Genomic DNA, 20,614 nt, shown 5'->3' on the forward strand with positions numbered 1-20,614 from the left:
CTTTTGTCATTCACGTCTTATTAGGGCTAGACCAGACCCCTCATAAATTCGATGCATTAATCTTTTAAATACAATGACAAATAGGAATGGAGTACAAGTCTTATTGACATACCTTCTGGATGGTGAACTTCATTAGGTTTATAGTTCACTGCTAACTGGCTTTTTATGTTTCGAGATGAACTCATTAGGTTAGGGCATCATTATGTTGTATATTGCAGAAGTCGCCAGCTACATGCTTCGAAAATGCTTGTCACTGGCACAGTTTAACATGAAGCAAAACTGTACAGGAGACTCAATTGTTAGAGTCTTCACAGATTGTCTCTCCTTACAAAACCGAGGGCAGGGCTGACTTATTGTCTGCTGTGTTGTGTGGGAGAAAGAACTTCTGGACTTCTTTTTAATAGGATATACAATTTCTTCAATTATTATTACAAATCGAATGGCATGTGTTTGCCGACGCAACTACAGTATCTTCGTATTTTACTTCGTCAATTATGTTGGCAGTGCCGAATGCCTATGCTAACTTTAAGGGCTGCTTCATGCAATAAGTTTTGACGCATTTGATTGTATTTTAATTGCTTTTGCAGAACCATTTGTTTCGAATTTAGTTTCTGTATTTAGTTTGAAATTGTTGCAGATTTATTTCAAATTTGTTTCCTATTTACTTCCATATGATTTCAACATGGTTACCCTCTGTGAAAAAAGGAACAATTGTTGGTATGAAGGATAATCAGGATAACTTTCTAAAACCTTTCAAGCACTTTCATGTGGAATCCATTTTTTTTTTGTTTTTTTTTGTTATTTATTTATTGTAAAACAATCTCACCAAAATTGTCTCAAATTGCTTTCCTTTTGTTTCCCTTTTTATCAATTTGTAAAATCTGAATCAATGGGACCTTCGATAGTTTTGATTGCCACAAAAATAAATACTCAGAAAAGAACCATCAACCAACTCATTTTGAGAAGAATTTTAAGAAACTATAACATCAATTTTTTTCTATAGCAGCCTGTTTGTAAGCAATTTTTATAGGCTTTAACTACATGAATGATGATACCATTTAACTAAATTGGATTTTATCACAAAAAATCATTTGTGGCTTTTTGATTACTAACAATTTATAGAGTGACAAAGGTGGTATCTTAATTTTCAGACAGCTTGATGCGTCATGTTAGTGTGTTTTATATTTAGGTCTACACGTTAACAAAAAAAATGACCAAGTTTCCTGAAATATCATATTTACTTAATGAAAAAAGGGATGCATCAACAACCAGCATAGTAAAGGTGTTAAAGAAAACAACCAGACAACTTTTTGCTTTCTGTAGTGAAGATGAACTCATATTTTTGACTTATCCAAAAGAAAGGAGTAAAGCCAGACACTTGATCAATGACAGTGTTAGCATTCAGGAGATAAAAGAATCCTTTCAAGCAAAGAATAGAAACCAGAAACCTCAAAACTATTGGTTTATAAAGTTCAATGATACTGTTTTGGATTTTTGTTTCAATATTAATGCAGATGTACTGTTTGTTCTAACAAGTAATGGTGATGTTTGGCTTGTCTCTATTGATGCTTTATTTAGCAGGTATTATATGTATCCACATATGCTCTGCTTTAGGGATATAAATATAAATAAAAAGTTAAGGTGCTAATGGATTACTGGTCCTTATAATGCACATTTTTGTTCACTAATCTAAAATATTCCACCGTATATTCCTGCCTTTGCAAAGCCCATTCCATTTTTTAAACTTGTATGCACTTTAAGTAGGGTAAGCTGGTTTAGCTTGTGTCATTTTTGTGTTAAATTGAAAGCACCCCAGGCCTGGTCATGAGATTTTCACCTGGCGCGTGGTGCACAGCCCACCTTTATTTATCGAGGTGTGCGATCATTATCACGACCTTGATTTTCTTAGATGTGTGATTTTAAACCTTAACAAAAACAGCCATCACCATTTAGCATTTTTAGCATAGCAAAGTAACCATAAATTATTTAAAATAAAATGTCTTACTATTTTAAAAGTTTAAAAACGAATAGTGACGATAGAAATGTTTTTTTAGATCGCAATTTAAATGTTTAAAAACGAAAAGCGGCGATAGATATGTTTTTTTAGATCGCATTTTAAATTTTTTATTTCTTCATCACGAAAACTTTCGTAATTTCCCTTTTTTATACTTGTTTAATTTTTTCGCCTAAATTTAATTTTTTAACATCAAGCAGATACAAACTAAGTTTAATGGCATTAATAACAACTAACGAATACCAGGTTGCTATTACCTGGGGTAACTTGTTAATGCTTGACCATGATGATTTACCATCATTGATAGTGGTGCAGTGTTTGGGGTTCACTGCTCAAGGAGTTTGCTTTGTGAACGCCCCCCACCCCTTAAAATAGTTTAAACTTTGTGCGGTGTACAAAGTAATAGAAATACTTTTGTTCAAGTCTACGCAAGAAAGTCTTGTTGTGCGAATGGATGTTTGTATAAATTTTGCCATGGCGCATCTACTTTTGGAAGGCACGCGGTTCATCACGCACCTAGGCTGGGGTAGGCGCGTGCAGAGGCGTGGGCGCGTGATCACGCACCCTATATAACCAGGCCTGCACCCATTGAGTTCTTGTTCCTTAAAAAGATTGTACTAAACACCAGAGCACACAACCACATTTTTCATGTCAAATCAGCTCTCCTGTGTGGTGTCCTGTAAAGGATTTTGGTTACCAGTTCTGTATAATTTATTTTTTGAGATTGCATGTGTGCAGGTTTTAAGGCAGGCAATTGACCAGATGCTTACCTAAAATCTTACAAACTGACCTAATAATTTTCTTCATGGTAACAGAAAAGAATAAAACACGTCAAAGAATAAGTACATTTCAAGCAAGTTATTTGAAACAAAAAAATGATGCTAAGCCATTGTAAAATATTCTTGTTAATTGAATTAATTAGAAAACTTCTAAAGCATTTTTCTGTAAGAAAGTCTCCAAACTATATTTTAAGTTATTATTTTCCTTCCTTATTTATATATATTATACTTTTTCACATTCTTTAAGTGTTTTTTAAATAAAGAGCGATTTACTTTTCTCTGAAAAAGTTTTTTAAATGTTTTATTGATTTAGCGATTTAATGTGTCAAGCACATTTTCTGAACGCATTGTTCTAATTGAAAATTTAAATTGTTGATCCACTGCAGATGTGAATATTTCCTTCCATAAAAACGCATACAGAAGTATAAAAAACATTTTTGTTCACTTTTAAGGCTTTGCAAGGCATGATGACATGACATGATGAAGGTAACTTAAAACCAGGACCCACCCTCATGTACATAAAGAATGATATAGTTATCACACCTGTTTAAGAAATAATAGACCCTACCTGTTATGTTTTTTATTGGAGTTGAGAACATCTATGTGGATTTCCAAGTTTTAAAAAGACTGGCAAACATTTCCTTTGTTTTTCCCCTTTTGAGATATTCAAACCCTGAGGGTTTTTTTATTTCTATTTCACAAATAACGTAATTCTATTTCACAAATAACATTCATGTGTGTGTTGTATGTCTTTAAAACTGCCATTCATTCTTTTTTAGATGTTTTCAAAGTTCTGTAGAATCCGATATTTTTGCTGATTTACTTCCACAGAACCCTTCAAACTCGGGAATAAACATCAGCAGTTTGAAATCTCTTTTTCTTACGATGGAAGGAGGGCTTGTCATGAATACCACTGAGAATGACTTATTTTTGCTTTCAGCATGTGGTAACAAATTGAATATTTTAGTTTCAAGCATCAAAATTCAGTCACAAGCTTCAAATTTAAAGCAAACAAAACAGCTTTTTGATTCAATGCCTCATAAACACATAACTTTATATTTTCTATCTGCCAATAAAACATTTCCAGGAGTTATCACTGATCAAAAACTGTTTTCAGACTTGTTTTTAAACCAGTTGGTATTAACCTCGTTTGTGTGTTTGTTTAGCACAGATGGATGCTTGTTCTATGTATCGGTAACAGGTGAACGAGGTATCTCTGATGTCCACGTTTTATGTGAATTAAAACAGCCATTGAAATCTTTAAGTTCAATGACTGTCAAAAATGCTACATGTGATAGTTTTGTAAGTTCCACCTGCTATGATGAGCCTGGAAAAGCAAAAGTTGATAAAGCAATAGAGTCTTTCTGTGATAAAGCTGTTGAGAACAACATTTTACTACTGGTTGGAGTTTCAGGAAAAACAGTATCTATTTTTAATGATGGACAAAGAATTATTTATTTTGGAAATCAACTCCCGTCTCCTGTCAAAGCAATCACAACAAGTGAGGATATCATAATTCTCTCTGATCTTACACATGTTTATATGTATAAAATGGTAGTCAAAGTGCATTTGATACATGTAAAAGGAGACTCTCACATGCAATTTCATCCTGGACATATATTACAACAGAAAGTACCAATAATAAATATTGAAGCTATGTGCAATTTTAGTTCAGAATTCATGCTTGTATATTGCATTAACACAGATAAAAAAGTAATGGAAGTCCAATTCCAAACTTCAGAGTATAAGCCGAACAATGGAAGTTTAGAAACAGTTATTAAACAACTGCAAGATTTAGATACTGAATTAATCAACGTCGAAAACAAGTCATCTACCATGAACCTCCTTTTATTAGAAATCCAAATGGTGACAGTTATAAGTTATGCTTTGCAACGACAAGTCAAATATGGGCAAAATATATTGTTTGATGTTCACATTGATACACAGCTATTATTTACAACAAACGAACAAAAATTGCTCGTAAATTGTGACTTCGTGAATGATTCTATGCATGTTTTCCATGGCAATTGGAGTATCACTATCAAGTGCCAACACAAGTATTTAAAAGCTGCCTCCACAGAACCACTACATATCCAATCTCAAAATGAAAACATTCCTTTGCCTTCAGTGCAGTCGAAAAGCAAGTGTAAATTTGACTTTTTAATTAATTCCAGTTGGTTAAAATATTCACCGATTGTATTGCACTTTTATTTAAACTTCACTTTTGAGGATATTTGTAACAGAGCTCAAATCGACAAAGAGTTCAACAGTGTGAGTTTTTATATAAAAAGCCATGAGATAAATGTAATTGATTTCTGTAAGCTGTCAAAAACAGCAAGCCTATATTTACCCACACTTGCAAATGGAGAGGATCAACGTCTAAGCAGAGATATCTTATTTTTTCGGAAACTGCAAGTAGCAGATGGACAACAACTACTGAAGCAGGATAATTTTGAATTTTGTGTTCCGTTAACACCAAATGTAGTTCAGTATATCAAGATATCGCAAAATTCAGAAGAAACAAATATTAAACTGTTGATATATAAATATCTTCTTCACAAAGAATGTGATTTTTCTTCCACCAATTCTTCTATCACTCTTAATCATGTAAATGGAGAAGAGGCAGAAATTATTCTAAAGGAAAGAGACAACAGTGCATATGATTTGTATCTCAAGTCAAATAATTTACCTTTTCTTGCTTCACTTCATTCTCATATCTTATCAGTATTACAGGTGAGGAGCTTTGCCTTATCTATTTGTGTAAAGTATACAGTTGTCAAATTTCACTTAAAAATTCAGTGAAACTAGAACTGTGTGGCTAGTAATCTGGAAAACTTGAACTTTATTTCAAAATTGCAATAAAAAAAATCAAAGAGAGACGGAATAGAATAGTTTTTCATGGAAAACTCAGGGAATTTGTTTTGTAAAACACAATTGTGAACTATGTGAATGCAAATTAAGCATTGCATTGAAATTTTTGTTTTTGAAATAAGAAATTTTACATACGTAATTAAGGCAATTTACATTTCGGTCATGAAAAAGTCAAGGAAAATATTCACTGCATACCCTGAAAGAGATTAAGTAAGCAAAGCTATGCATAAGTAACCTGCACCATGCCAATCTTGTTTTTAGGAATGTCCAACAGATCTTAATGAGGATGATGACTGTAGTAAAAGACTTCAAGTAAACAGTTGTGATACACATTTTATACATCTATTATAATATACTAGTTGTTGGACTTCGTGACATAATGTTAAACTAATTAATTTGTTACAGCTAATCACCTATTTTTAAGGGAGGATGAATAGACAGACTCAACGTAATACTATGATAGACTAGTCAATAAAGCCTCTGGAGAAATTCATTTGGGAAGAAGAAAAATGCAAAAAATAAAGTTTGCATTAGAAATTTTGATTATTGATTACTTGTAGCCTTGTGTTTGTGTGAAGCATGAAAAGTTGATCAAGAGATTGTATAGGATCAAGTACTTTAAATGAACGGTCAAGGAGATGTAAGGATAAAAATTTGCTGACGTCTGATTTTTTAAAGAAAAAAATTGCCTCTAGTATGCAGTGCTTTAAACCCTGGTTAAAATAATGTATAGAATAATGTGCTTTCCCTAAAAGGATAATGAGATATGAAGGTCAGCATAGATCTGCCATTGTACCAAATTTTTTTTAAAGAAATTAATATAAGGGTTAAAACGAATTAGGAAAATGTATAGGATCAAATGCTTTTGATGAATGGTTGAAGAGATATTAGTGTTCAGATTTTTCTTGGTTTGACGTCTGTTTCTAAAATAATAATTATCGCAGATTATTTCTAACAGTGATGTCCGAATGATTTTTTTTCTAATTTTTATATAATTTGTTTATCCATTTATATCTCATGGATCACCGTGTTTGCGATAAAATGAATTGAATCAATAAGGGCGAGATAGTTTATATTTTCATTGGCTCCCAAGGTCTAGTCATCAGATTTTCACCTGGTGCATCGCCGAATAATTTAACCTAGGTGCTCGGTCATTGTTTTGTACTTAAGCTATCAAAATGAAAAAACAGGCGAAAGACGAAGTCAAAAAAAAAGATTTAAATAAGCTTTGCAACCCTTATCATTGATTTGGTCATTTTTTAAGGTGGTGATACACGATCTGATTAATCGAATTTGATTTGTCAATATTATATTGAGTATTAAAATAAAATCGAATCTTAACAGGTGGCAAGGTGATGATGTACACGATCCAATTAATCGAATTCGATATATCGAAATTATATTAAACATTAGTATAAAATTGAACAGATTTTTGATAAATTCCTTTTGATAAAATGTCTTTAGAGAGTGAAATCAGAGTTGAACTCGCTGCTTTTACAGTTATTATTACAACAACTAAAAATTTAAGAAAGTTTAGAAACTGAGTGTGTTATTTGTTACTTTTCTGTTAACAAGCTTCATTCACTGATAAAAATCTCGTTGATTTCTGTTTTATCTTTTTTTGCAACATGATGTTTTTAAAGTTCCTCTACGAATGTTTATTTTTTTATATAGAAGCTTATATGTTTTGAACACAAATTTGATGTACAGATTTTAAGCATTTTGATTGGCTAAAAACCTTTCGATTAATCGAAAAAATTGAACTGGTCCGACTTTTGAGGATGCAGTTACTTCTTGGTCTTCCCAGAGAGATTATAATTTATCGGAGGTTTGAGGGACAAATAAGACAAGTCAAATTCCAGTAGAAGAACATGTAGAAAAAATAATTTTTAACACTTTAACAACATGAGAAAGTAGGTAAACAAAGAAAAACTTTCAGACTATTTTTGAATTTCTGCGCCCGAAGGCGTAGGAAATTCTTTAAAACCGTTGTTTTTTCTTTTGGAGCATTTTTTGAGAAAAAATCGACCCTGGGATTTCACGATCCTCTGATTTTTTGTTACCTAAATGTCATTTTAGGCCAAAATTGGTCCAAAAATTTAAACTACTTTATTTTCGACAAAATTTGGCACAGTTAATAAAAAAAGTATGCTGAACATGATGGTGGCATCAAAATTTTGATTTTTTGCCACCTGAAATGTCATTTTAGGCCAAAATTGGTCCAAAAATTTAAACTACTTTATTTTCGACAAAATTTGGCACAGTTATTAAAAAAAGTATGCTGAACATGATGGTGCTATCAAAATTTTGTTATTTTTGTCAACTAAATGCCGTTTAAGACCATAAACGTTTCAATCGGAAGACTTTCAACCATGAATGATAGGCTATAATTTTTGTTCGCAATTTCTTTTAAAGTGTGAGTTTATTATGACACGTTTCGTTTTGTTTGTGTTTGTTGTAAGATGTAATGTCACTTGTGTGTTTTATCTTCAGAGCTTCAAGCACCAAACCTCTTCGAATGTTTGGCACGATAACAACGAATTAGCAGGTTGTCATCAAATATTTTGGTAGCGAGCGGAAATTCTTAGAGCCCCCAGGGCTTCTTGTTGCTTTTTTTTCTATCACACAATTACTTCCAGCACACTTTTTGCGCATAATTATTTAAAGTTTTATTTTCAAGTCAAGAAAATTAAATAAAACACTTGTTGTTTTTAAGATGTTTTGATACAAAAATAGAAAAAGAAATTTTTTTTAATAAGGTTGAATACACGTAATACTAACTTTTTCGAAGTGATAGCTGATGTCTAAAATTCTTATATTTGATTACTATATTTAAGTATAGGTATAACTTATAAAACATTAAATAAAATAAAATTACTCTTAGACAATTACAGGAGGCACAGTTTAGCATTCCCTTAATTCGTTCATTCAGAATGTGTTTGTTTGCATCTTTGCAGATTTACGTCACTGAAGTTAGTATTTTACCAAACACAGGATCCTAATTGACACTGTTACTGCGGTGACTGTAGGACTACTTTGACCTTAAATATCTCGAGAACCAAAGATTGAAAATATAAAAAAATTAACACAGTTTATATTAATATTATAATAAACATTTTAAGCACAACTTGTTATCAATTGTTAGTTTTCCTTAAATGTTACAAAAAGACTACATTGTTTGCAAAGTATTTGCGTTTGAATTAAGTTTTGAGTTTCTCCTTGACAGGTTATACTTTTAAAGGAACAATTAAAAGAAGAACAGGTTACTATTAGCCAGGGTAACAAGTTAATGCTTCACAATAATTTAAATCATTTGATAGCAGTGCAGTGTTTGGAGTTCACTTTCCATGGAGCTTGCTCTGTAAACGTCCCCTACTCTTTAAATAGCAGTAGTTTTGTGTTTTGCACAAAGTAAGCAGAAAGTAATTAAAATTAATTTTGTTAAGCTGGTTAATTTTTTATCAATATTTACGCGAGTGTTTTAATGCTTGGGAAAACATTTACGCGAGCTTGCTTGTGAGGATTTAAAACAATAGGAAAAAAGTGTGCATACCATCGTACGCCCTTTCCGCTTTGTCACACTTGCAACCAAAACTCACGACAAAAACTGCTGTCATTGAAATTCAAAAAAAAAGTTTGGCATTGTCCTTCTGCCTAGGTGGATTTTTGCACAGTTTATCAAATAGTTTAAACATTAATTCCTGGTTGGCTATGCTTTAGAAACCTGACAATTCTTGCCAGTAAAAGGCACCCCAAACTATTGGACCTACGCTACAATTTTTTAGGAGCTGTCGAAACGTTGCACAAACCTGGAAGAAAGTTTGCATAGTGGTGATGCTGACAGTACAAATGAAGAATTTTTATCAGAACTGATGAGTGTTTACACAGAGTTACGATGTACAAAGCTATGAAAAAACGTTTCTATGATGTTGGGTAAATCTACTTCATTATAATTTTATGGGTGTTTTTTTTTGTGATACGTGATTTAGCCATGACTTCCAATATTTTCTTTGTTTTTGTGTTTACTTGAATGTCACCTCTGTTTGGGGAACCAAGCTATAAAAAAATAGTTATTAATGTTTTTTTTTTTTATGAAGCAGGTAGAGCTGTATTTATAGCTGAATTTTTGAAGTTCACAGCACAAAGAATTTTGTGTTAGTAAAGAGTGTTACAATAAAGTATTATTCCTTCTTAATTTCATGTGTTTTTTGGTGGTGTTTGCAATATTGTGTATTAGAGAAAACAGAACGATGCACAGCTTACAAGCATTCATATTTAATTAATACTATGCTTGTTATACAAAAGTTACCTGCGCTTTTTTTTAAATTCAAAAGATTGTTGTATGATCTCTGCAACTATGTTTTGTTTCATACCTTCTCTTTGATAACACTATCTGAAAATTAATGTATTGGATCCAAAATTTGTCAAGATTTGCAATCCAACCCTATTTTGGGTTAGTCTAAAACACATGCGCGAGTCCACCTAGTCATTTCAGACTCGCATAAAGATAAGTAACACAACTCTATTTTTTTATTGTTATTGTTTTGCTTCATTCTTAAACAAATGACAAGATGAAAACATATTTGAAATAATATAACCTCTACAAAGTTTTTTTTATATAAAACCAATACTTTTTACACATGGAAAATAAGTTTAGTTTAAGGAATAACTAGAACATTTAGTAAATTTAATCTCATTAGTTTTGTGTCTCAGTTCAAAAATAATTAAAAACAAAGGCAAAATGATACCGTTATGCTTCAAATAAACGCCAGGGCGTTTATTAAATTTTTTGACATTTTGAGGGAGGGGGGCTTCCTATTCGATGTGGGCGTTTAAAAGAGGGGGACGTTTATTAAATTTTTTACACTATGTCTCTTTTGCAGTTTTTAAGGATACCTATAATATATATGTCTTCACAACAGAAAATAAAAGATATTTACATGTTTTAGAGAATGAACTTCAAAAGCGAAAAGCTAAATTTCCAACCTTAAACCTAAGATTTAGGAAAAAAGTAAGTAAGTATATATATACTTTTACTATTGCCTCGTATAAACTCCCTTTATGAGTGAGGTGCGTCTATTCGAGGCAGGCGTTTATTTAAAAAAATCACTGAAAAGCAGTCCTCGTCAACACACGCCCACACACGCCTTGTTTGAATGTTCCCGTGCAAATCGCACACCAAAATAAATAATATTCTATTCAATAAAAGCGTACGGGAATAATATACAGTGCTGATTGCAAGTAAAGCTACACATCTTTGAGAGTACGAGTACAAATAAATGCGAGTAAAATAATTCAGAGTGAGAGTACAATGCAAGTGTGAGTAAAATAAATAAGAGTAATCTTTTTAATAACAAGAGTACGCAATAATTAAGCTACTATAACATAAGACATTAATTTTAATTCACCATTTAATTTTTTTTTTAATTAAGTTCCTCTTTTGAAATTAATAAATAAATTTTAAAGTTCAACTTTTTCGTCTTTTACTTCTTTAAATGCTTTCGCTACCTTCGTTATATGAAATCACTTCCAGCATGTTCTTTCGCAAGCACAGAGTCAGCATGATATCTAATTATAGTTATGGTGATCAATTGCTACATGCAGACTTTGCTTTCTGAATATTTTTCAACAAACATTGCTTTATAACTCAGACAACAATCAGTATAATTTTAAAATATCGCCATAGAAACAGGACGTCGCAAAGCTTGTTATTGTTTTGTTTAAGGGGGAATGTTTTAAGATTGAAGCAACAATAATAAGGTGAGGGATTTTTTTATAAAAAAAACAGTTTAATGTTTAATGATATATTTTTTTTGAAAAATATAAAAATAAAAAATATTTACATCTAAAAAAATATTTACAAAAAATTTATTAACTGAAGGAGTTTTATGACTCTAACATGCATGTTTTATAATTTTTCTTCATTCTGTTGCTACGTCGTATAATTTTTCTTTTCAAAATTAATGAATAAGGAACACATCGCACATTTTTGTTTCGTCGCAACAAATTACCTGTTTTTCAAAACATGGCAAAATTAGTGTTGCTGTATGCGAGTTCTATGATTACTCGAGAAAAAAATGGAACAAAAATGAGCATATGCCATTACACGCCATAGAAAATTATGTGCGAACATCGCACGCCACAAAATGATTAAAAAGTATCATGACGTGCGAAGCTCGCACGCCAGTATTTTTCTTCCTGACGAGGCCTGGGAAAGGAGGGGCGTCTATTCGAGGGGGGCGTTTAATAGAAGAGGGGCGTTTATTCGAGGGGGGCGTTTAATAGAAGAGGGGCGTTTATTCGAAGCATTACGGTAGTTCAACAAAATAAAAAAAACAACGATTTTCTGCTGTAACGAAAACAAAAGAGTATTAAGCAAAGTAATTATTAAGTCAGTGTTGTTACTCTTCACCACTGTCTGACAACTCAAAATGCAACAATTCTTCATCCAACTTGGTTTTTTTAGTTCCAATTTAAGAATTTTATTGATGCGTCTTTTGCTTAATTCCTGATCGGACTCACCGTCTTCATCTATGAATCTCTCGATGTTTTTCGCAATTGATTTTTTTCAACCATTTTTAGATTTTAGCGCTTCTTTTCTTGAGGTAACCATTAATAAATCTTTGATTTTCTCATGGCCAAGGCACCCTCTCCAATCTGTAATAATACACCTAACAGTGCTGAATGCACGTTCTACTATAGCGTTACTAAATGAAAAGCATAAAAGCAATTCCACCAGCAAAAATAAGTTTGGAAACACTTGATGTGTCTCAATGTACGCACTTGCCCAAAATCCTGAGGGATCCTTTCCGCACTGTGTTGCATCTTGGTATCAAAATTTGAAATTTTCGAACTTTTTATGTAAATGGCAACACAAGTAAATCCTGCCTTTTCTAAGGTTATCTGTACAATAAAAAATGTTTTTTAGAAGGACAGTAAACAAGAAAAAAAATAGCAACAAAAGTGAATAATACAAACCCCGAACCGGCGAAACAAGCTTTCAACATTATTCTTTCCAAAATTTACAAGGGTCAATGCCTGCTCTCAGGTTCAACAATCGACACCCAGTTCCTATGATTCATCCAAGATATCTTTCTGAAAACGCTGGACTCATCGGAAAATTCGGAAAATCTTTTACCAAGGATTTCTTATAACGAAGAGAATACTACAGTTCTTTGATGGCTAACTAAGTTTGAACCTGATGCAGATCAGGTTCAACAGCAAAAATAAATTTCTCGTTGAAATTTTTAAATTTTTTTGTTTGTAGTGACTTAGCCATTAATATGACTGCTTGGTAGTAGTCATATTTTCATATATATATATTTTCTTCAATAACCATGGTAGCTGTTGCTAATTGATCAGGGGATGTACTTTCAAAAAAGTCAGGAGTAGCCTGCATGGTTGTTAATTTCAAGCATAAACCCTGAACAATATTTGGTGAATCTGATATAGACTTCCCGTTTTTATCAGTCTGTACTGCAAGAGAAGCAGATGACATCCAATTCAGTGTGTCAGCATATGCATGACAATGCATGTAAAACTCAAAACTCAAGAAATAAGTAAAATTTCTCAACCAATTGGTAGATTTTTCACATTTTTTATGTTTCTTGTGTGTCAGTGCTCTTTTATGTGCCAGAAATTGGGTTCCAAATGGTTTAAAAGTTGAAACCAAAACAACGCCAATCTGCTCCACTACTTTTTGCAGACCAGTACATTCCTTGGAGTTTTTTTGAAAGTGAAGGAAAACAAAGTTAAAAATCCGTCTATGTCACGGTAATGCTCAAAGAGATAGTCACCACAAGCTAATTCGAGACGATATGAAAAGTACTTACTAACCAATCTGTTATATTTTTCTATTTAGCTAACAACCTATTTCTATGTCACTAGCTCCATCTGTTCCCGCGTCAATAATCTGCATAACATATTTCTCCATTTCTAATTCCAACTCTTGTAGCTAAAGGGGTATCATCAGTACTCAGAAATGTTGAATTAAAAATCGTTACAAGCGACTTTAGCGTAGCTTAATATAAGTTTGCTGCATTTACAGAAAAATAAAGCTTTAAAGTAAAAAAATATAATAGTTCAATTTTTGGCTTGCAATGGGGGGCTGTTCGAAGATATATTAATTCATCCTCATATGTTACTTTTTTTTAGCAGCCTGTAACCCATCAATAAGCCAACTGCAGAAGTTAGATTTACCAGTATTAATTCCGTATGGATTTCATTACGCAATTCTTCCACAATTAAATGGATAACGACTTGCAACTATTGTTATTATTGTATACCACAGTTAAATGCGCTCCATTGTCATTGTTCAGTTCTATTAGTTTAGTTGTTTAGTTCTATTAAATCTACAAACTCAATGAAAGGTTTTTCTTTCCTGCCAATATAAAGAGCCGTACCAAATAATGGCGTTACGGCCTTTAACACACATTACTTCGATGTCCCAAAAAAAAAATATACTGCTCTGAGATGAAATAGTATAGATACACCGGTGTCTATCCTTATGCATTTTGTGTGGCCAGCGGAGTTAAAGTGTCGCTCAAAATTAAACTTTGGCATCCAACTGGAACCCTGTATTCCATATTTATTTACGTCGCCACAAATTTTTCCTTTGTTTAGATACTTCACTTTGTCCACATTTTTTTTACAAATTTTGCACTTAGCGCGATTTACAAATGTGGCATCTTCATTATAAGTTGATTTCAGATTTTTTACAAATTTTTCTGGCCATTTTAAAAACGTAATTTTCGTTGTTGTTGTTTTTGAATTTGTTCCTTGCTCTATTTTCATTTACAAGATGAAGATTTGCTGTGCAAAGTGATGTTCCATTCCCGTATTCAATTATTCTTATTGTATCGAAAGGTGATATTTTTAACTGGCTATTAATAAAAGATTTTTAACACAAACAGCCATGTACGTGACAGGCAACATACAGGTGATTAATATCAAGTAAGAAAAACGTTTTTATTCTTCTTTTTTTAACACAAAAAAATATATATATATTTCTTTACATTTAAAATTTGTTACATAGTCTTTGGGGTTCTTTCTCATTCATTAAATTTTTCTTACCGCCTTTTTCTGCGAACAGAAATAATTATGTTGTGTGAATAGCGCTTTTTCTAATTTTTCCTTTAGAATAAAAGTAAAACTATATATTGTTCAAAAGATAAAACAAATTGTCTATAACATTCATCAACATAGCAACAAAAAACATATTTTACTTTCGAAAGTATGTTAGGTTTTCCCCCTGACCGTTAAAAAATACTATCCTCATGAAAACTGCGAAACAAGTGCACAAATGCTGTGAACATGGCTAAGTTTAATTCCAACAAAAAGCTTTTGGAAGAAAATTCAGATAAACCAAGGAAGTTTCGGCAGACAATAAAAAACATCATGCCTTGCAAATCCAAAGGAACGTCCTGTAGATCACATTTTCTTGAAGACAGTTGTGTTAAAGCTGACACTCCTGTTCAAAAATCTAACTTACTAAGCAATTTCTTTTCAAATGTTGCAATGACTTTAAAAAAGAAATCCATTTTCATGAAAGATTTAATTTGGCGCCAACCAAACAAAGTCTAACCAATAACGACACAAAGGTTTGATTTTAAATATGTTTCTAAGTCTTTCGTAGAAAAGGAATTGAAGAACTTAAAACGCCACAAGGCAACTGGTATTGATAACCTTCCACCAGCTTTGATAAAAGATAGTGCTAATGAAATATCACAACCGCTATGTTTCATAATCAACTTGTCACTGAGTACAGCAGACGTACCTACAGAATGGAAACACGCTACTGTTACACCAAAACACAAGTTGGGACCATCTACCAAAGTTGACAACTATCGTCCAATTTCGATTCTACCAATTGCCTCAAAAATCCTTGAACGAGCTGTGAGAGTTTTATCGTAAGGGGGCAGCAACAGTGCTTGCATTTAGAGGGCAATAGACTGAATGGAAATAAAAGACTATAAAACAACTTCAACATTTTCTTTTGTCTTTCGACAAACTAAAACCATAAATAACAGAAGAATACCCAAATCGAGTATAATAATACTAATATAAAAACACAGAATGAGCGTAAAAATGGAATACTGAAAAAAAAAATAGTAATAAAAAAAACGATACTAAAGTCCATCATGTGTTCATTATGCGTGCGAATCGATCAATCTACCAATTAATGAATACTTTTGCTTCGACTTAAAATTCACGAAGTAAACATGAATGTACACAAATTTTAATGAAAGAAACAACAACGAAAATATCACTTATGAAAGGGAAGGATTTACAAAAAGTAGGAACTCGCCTGTTTGAAATTTCTTGAAATCTTGCAAACGTAACACAACAAAAGTAGTAACAAAAAGAGTTGAAAACTGGTACTTCAGGTTTGAATCCTCAAAAGTCGCAAGCACTTTTAACACAACAATCAATGTAAAAACTGAAGAGAAAAGGAGCAGACAGTTCAGACTCGATACTCATAAATGTTATTATATAAACGATAAATATATACATGAAACTATATACTTTGTGAAATGTATAAACAACTATGTTGTTTTGTTTTTCTTCCCTATATTAATTAGCATTGCACTTGTAGTTGTTATCAAGCAATGTTTTTTGAAGAAGTGAAAAAACAAACGTACAATAGGAAAGAATAAATCAGGTTGTTTCTATTCGATTTGAAAAATCTCAATAATGCAAAACCCTGAACTGATTTTCAACAGACAACAAATCGAACCTGGTTCTCGTAAAATCTCAAAAAAATGAACACAATAAATGTAAAAATTTAAAATGTCACTACTAGGGTGAAAGCAGTTGAAAAAACTAACTGTTTGACTCGAGCATCATCAGATAACAATAACTTCACTCTTTTTGCATAAAACTTACAACATTGTCTGACACATTAACTTGCATGAGAAATTGAACATTCAGCATGCTTCTTGCAACCATCTTTGTATCATCCAAGGTTACTTCAAAGCAAGATGTTATTATCTCGCCAGGTGCACAATATTCCTGCCTTGCTTTTGTATTGCTATTCAGTAACGTAAATGTAACATTAGTTTTCTCTTGGCAGAGTTCTTTCACTGAGATGTTTTGACATTTTTCGCATTCAACCGAATCTTCTTCATTTGCTTCCACAGTGTGCTTGCACATGCTGCAACGCAATTGAGGCAAAAGCGACTTAGTATTCACTGAAACAATTTTACCCGTGACAGCTGCGGATGTTGAGTCAACAAGGTCTTTCTCGGTGAAACTTTCAGGATCCAACGAGACTGACGCAGTTATTGTCGAAGAATCCATGGTTTTCAGTAACCGCTGTGATTGATATTTGGAAACCCGAAGATTTCCAAAACAATAGACAGTTTTGTCTTCAACCTTGTCAACAAGGTCGCCAAATAACTTGCACGTTGTTTATCGACTGTCTTTTTAATGTCTGCCGTGGCTTCGTCATCAACATTTTTTTGAACATATTGAACTTCAAATGAGCAATTCTCAAAGTCTGCAAGATTTTGTCGATAATTTTTTTTATTATGGCTTTGTACATCACAAAGCGACTTGAATTTCAGTAATATGGATGAACCATCGGGGCTGAAACTTCATGACTATCTACCGTGTGTGTCAAATAGATAAATGGACATTTTTTCCCAAATAATCGAAACACTATATCCAACAGCTATAAAAATTAGACCGTTTCCAACAGAGGCAGAGTTCATGGCATTGTGCTGCGCAAAATATCTAACATCACCTAAAAAACCTGTGAACTTATCCCCCAACACTACAGCTACACACCGTTGTTCAATGTTTACAATAGACGGTAATTCTTCAACACTGAGAGGCCGGTATATTTTAACATTTTTAAAGTTATCATAAGAAAAAATCCTATCAATAAGAAAAAAGCTCCCGCGCGACAAAACGCGCGCGCTGAGAGGGGGAAATTCTGTTCGCGCGAGCGATCTTACAGTTCCAAAATTAAGACAAAAAGAGAAAAGAAACATTAATTTCTGAAGTCGGGGGACGATTTAACCAGTGAACCCCTGAACATTGGAGACTCGAAAGCCTTTATCTTGACTTCATTCGTTACGAAAATTGTATCATGTATATATGTTAATCTCTTTTTATCTACTTGTGGTGCCTAATTAATATAACAAAATTCTATTTTTTTTTAGGTTTGTATATATATTTGAAGATAACAATTTATAGAAAGTGTTTCATTATAGTTTTACAAATAGAGATCGTCCTCGCTGTCCCAGCTCTCGTCACTTGAACAACTATCATCATCTGAGCGGTCATCATCAGTTATATTATCGATACGGTTTGGTTCTGACGTATTCAACTTGAGCCGCCTGCGTTTTGCCATGTAGAGCACTCTCGCTCTTTCGATGATTTCTTCCCGCTCCTGAGGTGACCACAGATTATCGTTGCCAGAAATGATCAAAGTATCCTCCAATGTATCGTGAGCCATTGAAAGTCGCCGGTCTGATAGAATGGAAGTGACAGTACTAAAGCACCGTTCAACACTGGAGTTTGATCCGGATTTCTAAAATAGAAAATACAATCTCAGGAATTTAGGATATTATCACTCAGCTACATAACATGGAATCAATCTAGGCGAGTGAAAAATCACTCCACAGAGGCCTCATATTTCAGAATTAGGCGCGTGTTTGCGTGTGCGGGAGCGATCGCGCGCCTCTTATTGATAGGCCTGATTTCGCTTAATTGCTGACCAACATATTGACAATAATGAGTTACACATACATTGAATACCTGCAGTGGACCCAAATTTTTGATCACCTTGATGAAATGAACCTGATGTAGATTTTATATGGATAGGGGAAGGGTCAGCAGATAGGGAAGTTGCCATAATAGAGCATAAAATATTTTGTTTACAAAGTTTACCATGGAAGGCTGACAAAGTTTATCATAGAAGGCTGAATAAAGCTGAACAGTGCTGAGGGACCAGCTTGAAAAGACAGATGATGTCAATTTTCAAACACTAAGTCAAAAATGATGATTTTTGTTCGAAAGCTGATAAAATATGATAAAATGATGTGATCAAAATGTTTTAAGCTCCAAAATGACTTGATAATCCTGAAACCATAGTTGAAAGACTAATACATACCAAAAATCCACAACAAAGTATATAAAAACCAAACCAACTTCAACAACGTGCAATGAGTTTCAAAATGGCAGAGCTTACCAGCCAAACTTTTGGCAGATCCAACATGTGCGCAGGTCTGGACCTGTGGGCGCGATAGAAGCGCGCATTGCGCAAAAATGTAAAAACGGCGCGCCATCTAAAAACTTTTTATTCCCGAAGTTGCCTTTGAAACACTCACCAACCTAAAGGTGTGAGTGACTAAAAACAATTGTTTTTTGTTATTTACAATAGATATGTTTCTTCATAATATATCATATTCGCATGTGAAAGGATATTTTTTCATAATTTGCTCTAGCCACTTTAACGCTTTCACATATCCCCTTGCTTGATGTTACGGGTATTTCAAGTCCTAAATCAGCCCAACGATTAACTTTCTTTCCAGTAACAGTACATAATATGGTAGATCCAGGCAGTAAAAGGAAGTTTGAAAAAGCCTTGCTCAAACCCAGAGGAGCACGGCCTACAACATATGAATTACGCATGATGGAAACATCGTAAGTATCATGAGGATTATCAGTTTTTCGCGTACAAACCAATATTTCTCCATCAAATGGATTCCAGATGTTCATATATACGTGGTAACCCCTTGCATACGAATTGAAGGAAAAATAATTTGCTTCGCAATAACACGTGGCAAAGGTTCGTTGATATTGTTAGTCATTTGTTTAAGCATCATTTCTTCTTTGCTCAAAACAGTAGAAACAGTGATATGAAGTAAACCAGTTCTTTAATATGTTTGTATCAAGAAAGTATTTTGCAACATGTTTCTTCGAACGTTCGAATCAGAATAGAAACACAAGAAGCCGAGGATGATTTTGATATTAAACGACCAGAGTTAAAAATAAAGTCAAGTCAGGAAGCCTTATCTATTGTAGATGATTTGAACAACTTTTGTGAAACAATAGGCGATGCTGACTTAGTAAGTGCTTTGAATCTTGTCACACTACGAATTGAAGCATTTAGGCTAAAAAATGTTTCACAAAAAAAAAGTAACAGATTATTTTAGTAAAAAGTTGTAACATGATTGTAGATTGTACTCATAAAATCATGTATTTACATGAGTTTATTTTAATCATGAATCATTCTTTGAGGCCCTTCCACGACCAGACTTTTTGATAAAATAAAGGATGTTCATATAAAACCTCCATACATCGGTCACCTCTAATGCAACGGCCACTAAGCTGGGTCCCCCAAAGTGGCCGCTATTAGAGGTTCCACTGTAAAATTGTCAGTGAAACTTTTCCACGTGGTAAGATCACAAGAGAACTTTTTAATCTCGATTCTTGGGAGCTTTATTGATGTGTTGTTTACACTTTTTCTCTTCCCTCCCAATTTTCTTCTTTTCTCTTCTTTTTCTGCTCAATGATATATTCGTTAAGTTCAAATAAATACTCTTTTGACTCTACTTCAAAGTTCAAACTTTCTTCAATAAGTTGCTTTAAGGTTTCTTCTTCGGTAGAAAGGTCAATTATTTGTTCATATAAGTTCTTAACATATGTGTTTTCCAAATAGTACATCTTTTTCGTAATTTTAACATCTTTTCTTCAATAGATATCTATCGTGGCCGAGGGCTGCCACCATTAAAAAATAACTTTAATATTCACAATAAGTTTATTTTAAAGTTAAATTTAAAATAAAAACTTTTTAATTAAACTGAGTTTGAATCCAAAAGAAAGTTGATCTGAAATTAAATTCTATCCCTGGCCGAGGGCTGCCATCGCTAATTATTATCGAATTTGTTTTTGAAATAAATTAAACTTAAAGTTTCGCTATGGCCGGGAGCTGCCAATGTTT

At 33.0% G+C, this 20,614-nt stretch overlaps 2 protein-coding genes across 2 annotated transcripts; both read left to right on the forward strand.

Moving 5' to 3' along the window:
• The first annotated feature begins 863 nt into the window (after window positions 1–863).
• LOC130612657 (uncharacterized) lies at window positions 864–20,384 on the forward strand. Its single transcript, XM_057434008.1, has 4 exons — window positions 864–1,581; window positions 3,573–5,526; window positions 5,926–5,976; window positions 9,450–20,384. Exons 1-4 carry the CDS (start codon window positions 1,211–1,213, stop codon window positions 9,573–9,575), a joined length of 2,502 nt encoding a protein of 833 aa, XP_057289991.1. The 5' UTR covers window positions 864–1,210; the 3' UTR covers window positions 9,576–20,384.
• LOC130612869 (uncharacterized) lies at window positions 14,579–15,576 on the forward strand. The gene is made up of 4 exons (XM_057434210.1): window positions 14,579–14,616; window positions 14,803–14,896; window positions 15,004–15,240; window positions 15,289–15,576. The coding sequence occupies exons 1-4, from the start codon at window positions 14,579–14,581 to the stop codon at window positions 15,574–15,576; spliced, it is 657 nt and encodes a 218-aa protein (XP_057290193.1).
• Window positions 20,385–20,614: the final 230 nt, after the last annotated feature.

Source organism: Hydractinia symbiolongicarpus, chromosome 10 (genome assembly GCF_029227915.1).
Source record: "Hydractinia symbiolongicarpus strain clone_291-10 chromosome 10, HSymV2.1, whole genome shotgun sequence".
NCBI classification, from domain to species: Eukaryota; Metazoa; Cnidaria; class Hydrozoa; order Anthoathecata; family Hydractiniidae; genus Hydractinia; species Hydractinia symbiolongicarpus.

Excerpts from the sequence above, each read along its gene's own strand:
- LOC130612657 (XM_057434008.1), top strand. The coding sequence starts at position 1,211 with ATGACCAAGTTTCCTGAAATATCATATTTACTTAATGAAAAAAGGGAT. Across the intron at positions 1,582-3,572 it reads ATTGATGCTTTATTTAGCAG|ATGTTTTCAAAGTTCTGTAG; the intron begins GTATTATATGTA and ends ATTCTTTTTTAG. Across the intron at positions 5,527-5,925 it reads ATATCTTATCAGTATTACAG|GAATGTCCAACAGATCTTAA; the intron begins GTGAGGAGCTTT and ends TCTTGTTTTTAG.
- LOC130612869 (XM_057434210.1), top strand. The coding sequence starts at position 14,579 with ATGTACGTGACAGGCAACATACAGGTGATTAATATCAA. Across the intron at positions 14,617-14,802 it reads ATACAGGTGATTAATATCAA|AATAAAAGTAAAACTATATA; the intron begins GTAAGAAAAACG and ends TTTTTCCTTTAG. Across the intron at positions 15,241-15,288 it reads TTTGGCGCCAACCAAACAAA|TCTTTCGTAGAAAAGGAATT; the intron begins GTCTAACCAATA and ends TATGTTTCTAAG.